This window comes from Myzus persicae, unplaced genomic scaffold (genome assembly GCF_001856785.1).
Source record: "Myzus persicae strain clone G006 unplaced genomic scaffold, MPER_G0061.0, whole genome shotgun sequence".
Taxonomy (NCBI): domain Eukaryota; kingdom Metazoa; phylum Arthropoda; class Insecta; order Hemiptera; family Aphididae; genus Myzus; species Myzus persicae.
The window spans coordinates 499796-511975 of NW_019104100.1; the positions used below are offsets into that span (position 1 = coordinate 499796).

The window sequence follows — 12180 nt, forward strand, 5'->3', positions numbered from 1 at the left end:
GTATTATAGTAGGTAGAGATATATACCTAATGTGTTTTATATAAGTCAATAGCTACAAAATTCACATAGGTATATTATATAAGTTGTACACTATTACTATTTGTTAGTTTACACTAACAAATGATAAGGTAGGTACCTACTTATTATATACCTACAAATTATACAAATACAAATGTAAGAAATAAACTATTTTTTATTAAAACAACAATTTGTAGGAATACTCTGGGTATTTTTAATTCTAGGTATTATTTACACATTGAGTTTTATGCAAATATTAATGTTGATGTTCAGATAAATAGAAAAAGTCCAAATGTGGTGATTTTATCAATTTTATTTATTAACTTCAAGTGGCAGTTTTAAAAGTAGATATTATAATTTCATGACGAATTTAGATATTATTGAATAACAAATCAAATGCAATTAAGTAATATAGTACCTACTAAAATTAAATTATGTTATGATTAAAACAGTGACGTATGATGATTGAGGACTTAATATTATTATAATATCATTAACCCTGAACGAAGCATCTATAATGACGTATTGACGTGTATAGTTCGAAGAGGGTGGTACATAATGATCATAGTCCATAAAAAGTGAACCAACCAGGAACATGGAAAAAAGGGCGTCAATCGTTTTCGCCAAAAAACTCGATTTTTGTTTCCGCCAATTCTCGTTTCTGCCAAAGCGAGAAAAGTTCGATTTTCATTTCCGCCAAATCTATTTCTACCTACCTATCTAAATATTATAGTTTGAGAACCATTTAGAGTTACCCTGGAGCCACCACGAGGAGGCGGTTTTCACTGACCCCCCAAAAATTGTTTAATTAAAATTAAGTTAATTAAAATTGAATTTGTCTTACAATATAATATATATAGTCGAATATTTTTGAATAATTATTTAGTATGTATTATTTCGAATAAAATAATTTCTACCCTTTTTTAAAAAAGGTCATTCTTGAAATCTTTTTGTTTTTGTGTGGATTACCTAGTCGTTTTTTTAAATTACATCTCATAGGTTTTTGCATACACATGTAACTGTTAGTTTGAATGTATATGCTGTTTTGAACATTTGAAATTAAAATTTTAAAGGGTTTTCAAACTCCAACTCAATAATATAGGTAGAAATAAATTTGGTGGAAATGAAAATCGAACCTTTTTCGTTTTGGCAGAAACGAAAATCAAGTATTTTGGTGATGATGGCCGCCCGAAAAAAGTATCGTTTCTGGAGTGATGTTAGAGTAGGTAAACACGAAGTTGTATGTTCTATAGAATATTAGGATCAATGGGCCGTTGAGTAAGGAAGAAATTAACTTGAAATTGACGGATCCAGGGGGGGAGGGCAAAGGGGCATTCCTTTCCAAGCTCCGTAGTTTCCTTAATTTTAGCCTATTTCCCACTGTAGTGCAGTTGATGATGATGTCTATTGATGTAGTAAATTGTTTTGTTTTTCCCAACTCCCCCCTTAAAAAAAAAAATTAGCACTAACTTGACATCGGCGTCAGAACTAGCGGATACTCGGTCATAAGTTAAAATATCGATGGACAACATACATATAAATTTAGAGAGGTGGACAAGTGAGTATACTATAAGTTAAGTTAAAATGTTAATTTTTTTTAAACTTCCTACAATCCTGGAAATTGGAAAAACAATGCTAAAAATAACTTGAAAATTAAATTATCGTATAAGCAATAAATATAGTTGTATGTACACGTCAAATATTATGATATATGCTGTTTATACTTAATGTAGACAATATTATGAACTACCAACTATACCTATATTATGTAGTGATGCACTTACATTGCCCGGACATTATTTCCAAACTATAAATTCAAAATTGTATAAAAAAAAAAGTGGCTCTTTGATGTACAATATTTTATTGTATTTTTCGAACACTTCGGTGCCACTGCTGTACAGTATAATAAAAAAATTCAATAAAATTCATTATTATATCTTAGGAAATAAATCTTTTTGAAGACCGCAATCACTCAATATGATCTACCCAATTTTGAGAAAAGCTGGACTAACAGTCTGGGCACTTTTTTATCGTCAGATAAAAAATTTGAAACTACAAAATACTCTATTAAATTCTCATCTATAGTTATATTATATTATATTATATATTACTATATACTGTGTACTGATCCATGTTTGTATTTTTTTTTAAATTTGTATATGGAACTATTAAATTTGTAAAGCTACCTTTTTTAAAGTTAACACATAACATAGTAATGTAATAGAAGTCTTAGAGTTTTGAACAAATGTATATGTATTAAAATTCATTGCTATAAGACGTAAGTACTTAGCCAATGTCGAAATCCAACAAAATATTATTAGTATAATAAAATAAACAATATAATAATAATAAATATAATTAATTACATTTTTAAAATTAATATTAATTATATATTTATATATATATGGTTATAGTAATTAGTATGTACATTGTACGGTATACCTATGAAATAAATTAAATAACTACAAACGAAGATATGATATAATATTTTATATTTTCGGACTATTTGTCCGACAATAAAACACGAGTAAGGACTTTTTATCACGCTTTTTTTTAAATGGACTTATTGACCGATTATCTACCGTAAAGAGTACATGGTTTTTTTTTTTAGTTTTCAACAAAAAGATTTTTACAGTGCGTTTGACATAATTAGTATAGTCGGTTTTGGATTCTGCTTTACATTTTGCTCTTAGTTCGGAAAAGTTTTATTAGATTGAGATAAGTCCAATGTCCATAACGTTTATGTAGATTATATATTAGTATTTTCCCTAAAATCTTTTGGAGGGTGAACACAACTCCGTAGTTCATAAATCAAAAATTGAATCGTAATCCCCGCGCAAAACAAACAGCCTCGTAAGAACGTTACCATGCTAACCAAACGAAGGAACTCTGGAGCGGTCGAAACACACAATGATTATTTTTGGCTACACATATTAAAAGCTCCGTCACCGCCGCTGCCGTGCGAATCTATCTATACCTATTTTTTTTTTTTTTATAAAAACGACCGAAATGAAAACGAAACCGACGGCAATAAAAACCACTATCTTACGGTTCTAATGAAATTATATATTTATTAATTTTAGTCTCAGTTTGGTTCAAGAGCCTCACGAAATTGATTTCAGAGCCGCATGCGGCTCGCGAGCCTCGTTGTGGCAACACCTGATATATATAGTGAAAAACATATGAATTATGAATACAATTTATATCTCTAAGAAGTTCTAGGTATGACAAATTACCCAGCTACATAATAAATATTCAAGTTATTTGAAGTTTGAAGTTTATGTGAACGAGGACGGCTGGGTCACGAACAATTAAATTTGTAAAATAAACGTTTCAGATGTTACTGTGATTAACTACCTAAGCAAAATATACATTTTTATCTTATTTTACTGATGAACCACTTTTATTCTATATGTATATATTTTGTTGTGTTTGCAATTTAAGACTTTCATTAATTATCTGAACTATTCAATTGGTCTGTAATCTAAAATAACCACCATAAAAAAACAGTTAAAAAAACTCTTTAAGGTAGGGGGAGCTAAAAAAAATGGTGTAGTGATTTTATTTTCAAAGAATTTTAATAGTGATTAAATAATATAAATGTTTAATACTGGTAGTTAAATAAGATTTTATTTAATATTAAAATACATCAACAATTAATGATAATAAAGTATATGTATATACTAGATATTTTGCTGATCAATTCTTATAATAAAAACTGATAAACTGAGGCTAATAATTACAGTATATAATTAATTGCAATTTATTATTTATTTATATAAATGGGACTATTCTTAAAGTTAAGCAATAGGTTTCAATACAATTATTTCAAATTATTTTAAGTACAATAACAGTATACTAGTATTATAGACTATAGTATAGCAATATGTTTTAGTGCATTAATTGTAACATTTTTTAATAAATATTAAAATCAATATTTATAAATTTGTCTTAAAAGTATTAAAAACACAAAATTACAGTGTCTACATTTTCTATGGTTAAAAAAAACCTTTTAAATAGTATCTTAATACACGTCCAATCAAAATATTTGATATTAATATTTTTTTAAATATTAACTTTAATAAATAACCATAAGTTAAATAACAATATGAAAGGAAGTATTTAAATAATTGATAAAATTGTTATCTACTTTAACGATACATTGTTTTTTAAATTATGAAATCTATTCATTAATACTGTGTACAACCGATGAAATTAAGCTAAATTGAGAATACAAATTATTATTATAGGAAAATTTAATGTTCAACTCTCAAAAAAAAGGAAATAATATTAATTTAAACAATAGCTTTTATAACTGCATCAGTAAATTCATGAGTGCTGCTTGAACCACCTAAATCCCTCGTTCTCACCTAAAAAAATTGGTTAAATTGTTTTTAAATTTTCAAATCCAAAATTTACATATTATAATACTAAATTATATTTTACATTAAAATTAAGAATAAGGTATTAACAATACTCACTTTTCCTGCAGCAAGTACTTCCCTTATTGCATTTCTGATGGATTCACTATAATGTTGTAGATTAACATGTCTTAACATTTTTGATGCACACATCAACATTGCAGTCGGATTAGCAATATTTTTACCGACGGCGGTTTGAAATACGTGTCTTGCACCCTAAGATAATTATTAAAAGTTAGTTAAAAAAAAAAGCATTAGTTAATTTAATATTATAGTTATTACTGGTTCAAACACAGCACATTCAGGACTGAAAGAAGAGCTAGCGACAACACCTGCTCCACCTACTAAACCGGCCGCCAAGTTATCCAATATGTTACCGTATAAATTGGGCATGACTAGAATATCAAATTGTTGAGGATTGGATACCATCTGCATAGTACAGTTATCGACAATCATAGCTTCAAAGTTGACACCAGGATATAGTTGCTTGATCTTAAAACAAGAAAACATAGTTTAACAAAACAGTATTTAATTTGTAACATGTATAATTTTTAAGTATTTAAATAATTCTATATTTATAGAATTGCCAACTTACCTCTGAACAACTTTTTAAAAACAAACCATCTCCGAGTTTCATAATGTTAGCTTTATGAACACATGTAACACGTTCACGATTATTTCTAATAGCATAATCAAAAGCAAATTTTGCTATTCTCTGAGATTTTGAAGCAGTAACAATTTTTAAACATTCAACTACACCCTAGAAGTAATACAATATTTAATAAATAAATAAGTAATAGTGAAAAAGTTATCACTTACATCAACTGATTCATGTTCAAGAGCTGAATATTCTCCTTCTGTAAGCTCACGAATAATTACCATGTCTATATTTTTATGTCTAGAAGCAACTCCTGGCCAAGAAACTACATGGACAACGTTGGAATATAAATCTAAGCCTTTCCTGAGTTTCATATGCAAATTTTGAAGTTCTCCAGAATAGCTAACATCTGGACTCATTAATGCACCCTGTGTAAAAAAAAAAATAATTTGTATGACATAATCTATATTTAAAGAAAAAAAATAATGGCAGCATATAAATTACCATTAAACAAATTCTATTGCGATTGATTGATTTGATAACATCTTCAACTTTAGCACTGCTAGAATGTTGTACTTCTGAAAATAATATGGTTTCAAAATCAATAGGAGCTCCAATTGCTTTCAGTACTGTTTGGACGGAGTTCATCAATTCAGGATAGACTCCATCACCAGGAATTAGTGTACATGTAATTCTTTCAACTGGCAAGTTGGAAAATTTATCCTGTAAAATAAATTATTTAAGTTGAAAATCAAAACTCAGATATAGGTACTAGGTATGTATTAGTTTACTTCATTTGGTTCACCAGATGCAAAAGTCCTAGCAATCGGTGACTTGATGCCCACAGTTTTAGCGGAATCCTAGAAATTAAGACAAAATAATTATGTAAAATTTTTAATAAATCAAAAATTTAAGATTAATTTTACCAATGGTGACGGAGTGTGGAGACATTTATTCCCCAATGCATTTTGAGCTGACTGTACAAAAATGAACAAACATAAAACACAATACATATTATAATTTATATAAGAAAACTGTTAAGAATAAGATGGTATATTACTGTAGAAAATTAAAAATTAAATATTATCATAAATTTATGTATTCTTGTACTTACTCTGTTCATCAGTAGTTTCATTCCATTTTTAAGAATCGACATTTCGATTAAGTCGATTACTTATAGTGTTTGAACTGCGAAAATTGTAGGAAAATTAATTATTAGTGTCGAAGAGTAAAAAAAAACCTACACCTTCGGACCTTCCGGTTAGCAATATTATATTTCTAGATCGCAGTATCAAAGAAAAAGAATCGGTGGATCGCAATGTCCAATGAAGTCACAGATTTCAATAATCATCATAATTATCATACGGTAATCGTACCGTATGTACAACCCTTTAGAGGGTAACAGCTGTAGATAAGATCGGTATGATTATACTGATAAGAAATAATGAGAACGACTTAAACCGCGGAAGTAGACGACAACGACAAATAATATTTTGAATTTAATTATATTCTTAGTTCTTACCAACTAGAGTATATAGTTATACGTTCGTACATAATTTTTAATTATTCTACATTTGTTCTATTATAATTGTACTATTCGATACTTCAATAGCTCAATGGTCTGACGATAAGAAAAAAACAGAGTACGTGATTCTTGACTATAAACTTAGTGACATAATGGACAACAGTCGCCGACTTCTCATATTGTACGGTAGTCAAACTGGATGTGCCCAGGAGGTCGCTGAAAGGATTTGGAGGGAATCAAAATGGTACCAAGCTTTTTTTTATTTGAAATTTGGTCTTAAATTCAGTTAAGCTTTTAAACGATTTTTTGGATTTTTTTTGCATTCATAATTTGATGGTGCATTCAAAAAAGTCGCTTAAACTTAATTTGAAATTTTTGGTCAAAGATATTTGAATGCTCGATTTTTTCAAAAATCGTGTTTTTTAATGTAAAATGCCAAAAATATTTTTTTTTTTAGAAATGTTGGTTTTTATACTCTCAAGTCTCAATATAGTTTAATTACTTCAAAAAAGTCCAAAAACTCAGTTTTGAATTACCTTTAAATCTCGCTTAACATGCAAATTTATAATCAAGTTTATGTGGTTTATTAACAATAACATAAAAAGTTTAATGTATATTTTTCTATTTGCTAGGTTTTTGCTTTTATTGACTATTCTTGTTTATTTTTAAATTTTGATACTTATTTATTATGTAAGTTTTAAAATTTAATAATATATTTTGTTTTCTGTTTAGGTTGCATTATAGTGGACCTGTTATTGCAATTGATGACTATCCCATTGACAAATTAATTTTTGAAAAAAAAATTATTTTTGTGTGTTCAACTACTGGACAAGGTGACCAACCAGATAATATGAAAACTACTTGGAAATTTCTATTAAGAAAGAATTTACCTTCTAGTTCTTTAACTAATGTTGAGTAAGGAAACTTTTCTGTTGATGCACTAAACATACAGTTAACGCGTTGAATGCATTCTCTTTTTAAGGTATAATGTAGTTTACACCCAACTGTCATGTTAATTTTTCATTTGTTCATAAATATCATATGATGACGCTACAGCTAAAAATTAAATTGTAGCAAAAGCGAGTAGCGCACTTTTTTTGATTTCATATATTATTTGTTATAAATCTATGCAGGTGAATTGGAATAAGATGTCTTTATGATTCTTATTACACTGAGTCAAAGAGTAAAGATATATTTTTTTAAAGTAAAGAATATATAGATTTTTGACTATACCGACCCAATTGTTTTTTGTTATGTATTAATATCATTTTCAAAACACCACTCTGAAAAACAATTTAAAAAATACTTGGTTCCCATTTATTATTTCATACTCATTGATAATAGGAAACATGGGTTTTATACTCTTTTATGGGTACATTCATTTTTGTCAGTATATTTTAAAATTTTAAAATCAAAAAACTTAATTTGTATTAAACTTTGTTGTTTTGCTTTGCATAAGTCAACTAGTGTATATTTACTGGAATTCAGCTCAGTCAATGTATTAAATTAAAATATTATTTAATAAAAAATGTATTATTGTATACTATTAATTATCATTGTATAAATATTGTAGGTTTGCTGTTTTGGGTTTGGGAGATAGCTCGTATGTAAAATTCAACCATGTTGCTAAAAAACTATACAGAAGGCTTATACAGTTAGGAGGAAAACCATTATGTGATATTGGGTTAGCTGATGACCAACATGATATCGGTGCATTTGCTGTTATTGATCCATGGATAGATAACTTGTGGAATGTATTAATTGAAAAACATCCACTTACAGATGGATTGACACCTATAGACCGAAATTCATTACCTCCACCAAAGTACATTTTAAAATAAATCAATAGCACATTTTCAATGTTTGTGACTAATAAAATATTATATTTAGGTGGAATGTACATACTTTAAGTTCAAATATTACTATTCATAAAAGTGAAACGTTACCTAATAGTGACCTATTAAAACCAAATTCAACAATAGTCACTTGTTTATCAAACACAAGAACTACAGCTGAAAATCATTTCCAAGTAATTTGTGTTTATTTCATTATAAATAAAAATCAGTAACAATTTTATATTTACTCGTTTTTCATTAAAACTTAATAAATAATAATAATTTTTATAAATTCAAAGTAATTTTTGTATTTGCATTGACAAAAAATAATATATTTGAACCTTAAACTTGATAATTCATGTTTGGTACATTTTTCCTAGTGTCAGCCTTTTGGGCTGCAGCTTACTACTTTTTTACTCTACCCAGCACATCTTAACAGGTATCTAACTAAAATTATACATTTAGATCAATCAATATGTATCACTTTCTTTGACATGGGCTTACTGATTATAATTTGTATATGAATAACAAATAATATTTATTATATTTATTTAATCATTTATTTAGGATGTACGATTATTAAAATTTGAGTATTCAGAAAACAATATTAACTATTCACCTGGAGATGTTTTAATGGTTCGTCCAGTTAACTCTGAAACATCTATAAACATTTTCTTCCAATTGCTGAATGATAATAAGAATATGAAATTGAATCCTACTACATTACTGAATGTGGTCCAAAGCAGCAATGATATGCCTATACCTTATAATTTGAGCAAACAATTTACTTTGTATCAATGTGCTAAATACTACTGGGATTTAAATGTAAATATTTTTTAGTTGTAATAACATTTATATTTTTTGATGATAAATGCAATTATGTAGATCATACCAAATAGGTATACATTTCAATTGTTGTCATACTTCACGGATAATGAATTGGAAAAAGAAAAGCTGAAGGAATTCACCACCCCTGAAGGACAAGATGAACTATATAGCTATTGTAATCGCCCAAGAAGAACTATTTTAGAAGTATTGGCCGATTTTCCTCATGCAACAGCTAATATATCTTTAGAATACCTTTTTGAAATTTTTTCTCCGATACGTGCGAGAGCCTTTTCAATTGCTTCAGCCCCTTCTGTAAGTTTTTATTTATACAAAAAATTACATACATTTATAAATGTATACAATTTTATCATTATAATGAAATATAATGTAAAGATGACTAAATATATGGATAGGTTAGGTTAAATTAGATTAGGTTAGGTTAGGTTAGGTTAGGTTTGCTTCTCGGTATTATTTATAATGTGAAATGGTTTTGTTTTTATTTCATAATACAAAATATTTAAAAGTGTAGGTATTATTCCCAAAAGTCCAGGGTAACTTTTATGCATGAATTACTCCCTGAACATTTTTTAAAATGCAGCAAGAAGATTTGAAAGAATTTTTAATATTTTATCATAAGACGTGTAGTCTATTAGATAACATAATTTAAATTAGTAATGTAAAATATTTTGTACATCATAATCTATTATTGAAATAATTTGATTTAACTGAGTATTAAGTTCTGTGCAATGAACAATGCCATTTTTTTTATTTTTGCATACATATAATAAGAGTATTTATGAATAAAAACAGCTAATATTTTTTTTTATATTACAAAATATTTTTCACAAATGTTGTAACATAGCATGTATGCATAACAGCATACTAAAATATTACATATATAAATATTATGTATCATATTATACAGAAGTCAACAATATGATTTATAGTTAACTATTAGTTTCATTTAGTGTATTTAGTAAATTATAAATATGCTTTTTATAAAACTATTTAGTTTTAAGTTGTATTATTTATTCATTGTTTTGTAGGTACACATAAATGAAATACATTTACTTGTTGCTGTTGTTACATACAAAACAAAATTGGTGGCTAAACGAATTGGCTTGTGTTCTACGTGGCTTTCTAGCTTAAACATTGGTGATAAAATTCCAGTTTGGATTCAGAAAGGAACATTTCAGTTTCCATATAGTCAAGTTAATATTTTACTTTTAAAATATGAATTAATTTATATTTTATAATACAAACAAAATTGTGTAATTTATTTTTCTAAATATTTTATTTTTAGTCGTGTAATGCTATAATGATTGGACCTGGTACTGGGGTAGCACCATTTCGGAGTTTTGTGCATGAAGCTGTTGCTAATAAATGTGGAAATGCAAAAACTTTACATTTATATTTTGGTGCTAGAAATAGATTGGGTGATTTTCATTGTGTTAATGATTGGGAAAAACTAGTAGCAGATGAAAAATTATCTTTGTATACTGCATTTTCAAGAGATCAAGATCATAAAATGTAATTTTTAAATTATTTCTTGTTTTATATCATCAAAATAAATAAATAGTTTTTTGTTTTTTTCAGTTATGTACAACACATTTTAGAACAAAACAAAGAAGAATTACTTAAATTACTCTCTAGTAAAGAATGTTATGTATTCGTTGCTGGAAATGCAAAAGACATGCCAACTGCCGTAAAAAATGTATTTATAGATATACTTACAAAAAATAAACATTTAAGTACTATAGATATAATGGAAACTAAAGGATTTTATCAAACCGAAACCTGGAGCTAATATTTTTATTTTACATCAAATATAAGCACAATTAAATATTATATTTATTAAAGTAATTTATACAATTTAATTAAAATGTATCAATTTACTGAATAAAAATTATTAATTGGACTAGATAGATAATTGATTATGCTCTATTTATTGTTAAATAATAAAAACTTATCATGTGTGTAAGTAAGTTGTGTGAATTTTATTTATTTTATTATTACTTATTAGACAATAGAAAGAGCGAATTGGCTTGTAGAAAAATCAAGACACCTAACACTTTGCCGGTCTATTAGAAGTACATGGTGGGCATGTTTTCTGTATTGGCCATTATACCTGCCAATATCTTTAGGACATAATATCAAGTATTATTTGTTGATGAATAGTGGCATTAGTTACTAACACATTTTTAATATTCCACAATGCAAATTGCTAGTATTAATAGTATTATAATAATTATTAATTATACTAAGTTGATTAAAATTGTATTATACCTATTACCTATAAAGTATAAACCTAGTAACCTTGAAAAACTGAGTTCAGTGTGACCTGTAGAATAGTAATCTCTATAAGTTAAAAAAAAATTATCAAATTTGATTGATTCTACAGAACAGGATCATCATTCCCGTAGTGTATTTTTGTGGACAAAATTACATTAGGACCGGGTGCCTTTGTAACTTATTATAATGAGTATTGAGTAGTAACCTAATAAGTAATAACACAATATTGTAAATGGCTATAATAATAGGTAGGTATTATACTATTAAGGTATGGTACAGTTTATATATTAAGACAATATATGTACCTAATCGATTTATTTGTATGTAAGCTCAATGGCCCATGTTGCTGAGGGTCTTTTATCAATAAAAAAAAAAAAAATAGTTATAATTAGTATAAATACAACTATAATACATATTATATAATATATTTATACAATATATTTTAATAATTTATATAATAAAAAAAACAATAAGTCAATACGTCAATACTCGAGGTGCATGTTTATTCAATGTTCACGTGTTTACATAAGTAAACACAGTGCATGTACAGTACCTACTACAGTTTTTGATTATAACTCGATTGTCTTTACGTAGATGTAGGAGCCATACGCACTCATTGACTCATTAGTCATTTCTCATAATAGGTACTCGTGTACCTATTGA

General features: G+C 27.3%; 2 protein-coding genes across 2 annotated transcripts; one reads left to right on the forward strand and one right to left on the reverse strand.

Moving 5' to 3' along the window:
* Nucleotides 1–3761: 3761 nt before the first annotated feature.
* On the reverse strand, nt 3762–6350 carry LOC111038740 (isocitrate dehydrogenase [NAD] subunit beta, mitochondrial-like). The gene is made up of 9 exons (XM_022321966.1): nt 6152–6350; nt 5964–6014; nt 5829–5897; nt 5542–5760; nt 5259–5465; nt 5035–5199; nt 4722–4931; nt 4500–4655; nt 3762–4388 (listed from the first exon to the last, which is right to left on the reverse strand). Exons 1-9 carry the CDS (start codon nt 6191–6193, stop codon nt 4314–4316), a joined length of 1194 nt encoding a protein of 397 aa, XP_022177658.1. The 5' UTR covers nt 6194–6350; the 3' UTR covers nt 3762–4313.
* A 132-nt stretch (nt 6351–6482) lies between these two features.
* On the forward strand, nt 6483–11210 carry LOC111038739 (NADPH-dependent diflavin oxidoreductase 1). The gene is made up of 9 exons (XM_022321965.1): nt 6483–6806; nt 7295–7477; nt 8136–8387; nt 8453–8591; nt 8965–9222; nt 9283–9537; nt 10272–10436; nt 10529–10755; nt 10822–11210. Exons 1-9 carry the CDS (start codon nt 6715–6717, stop codon nt 11030–11032), a joined length of 1782 nt encoding a protein of 593 aa, XP_022177657.1. The 5' UTR covers nt 6483–6714; the 3' UTR covers nt 11033–11210.
* The last annotated feature ends 970 nt before the right edge of the window (nt 11211–12180 follow it).

Bases quoted from the DNA above. Each gene is read 5' to 3' on its own strand.
- LOC111038740 (XM_022321966.1), bottom strand. From the start codon at position 6,193: ATGTCGATTCTTAAAAATGGAATGAAACTACTGATGAACAGA. The intron at 6,015-6,151 runs GTAAGTACAAGA...ATTTTTGTACAG, and splicing joins TGAAACTACTGATGAACAGA to TCAGCTCAAAATGCATTGGG. The intron at 5,898-5,963 runs GTAAAATTAATC...CTTAATTTCTAG, and splicing joins TCCACACTCCGTCACCATTG to GATTCCGCTAAAACTGTGGG.
- LOC111038739 (XM_022321965.1), top strand. From the start codon at position 6,715: ATGGACAACAGTCGCCGACTTCTCATATTGTACGGTAGTCAAACTGGA. The intron at 9,223-9,282 runs GTAAATATTTTT...GCAATTATGTAG, and splicing joins AATACTACTGGGATTTAAAT to ATCATACCAAATAGGTATAC. The intron at 10,437-10,528 runs GTTAATATTTTA...TTTTATTTTTAG, and splicing joins TTCAGTTTCCATATAGTCAA to TCGTGTAATGCTATAATGAT.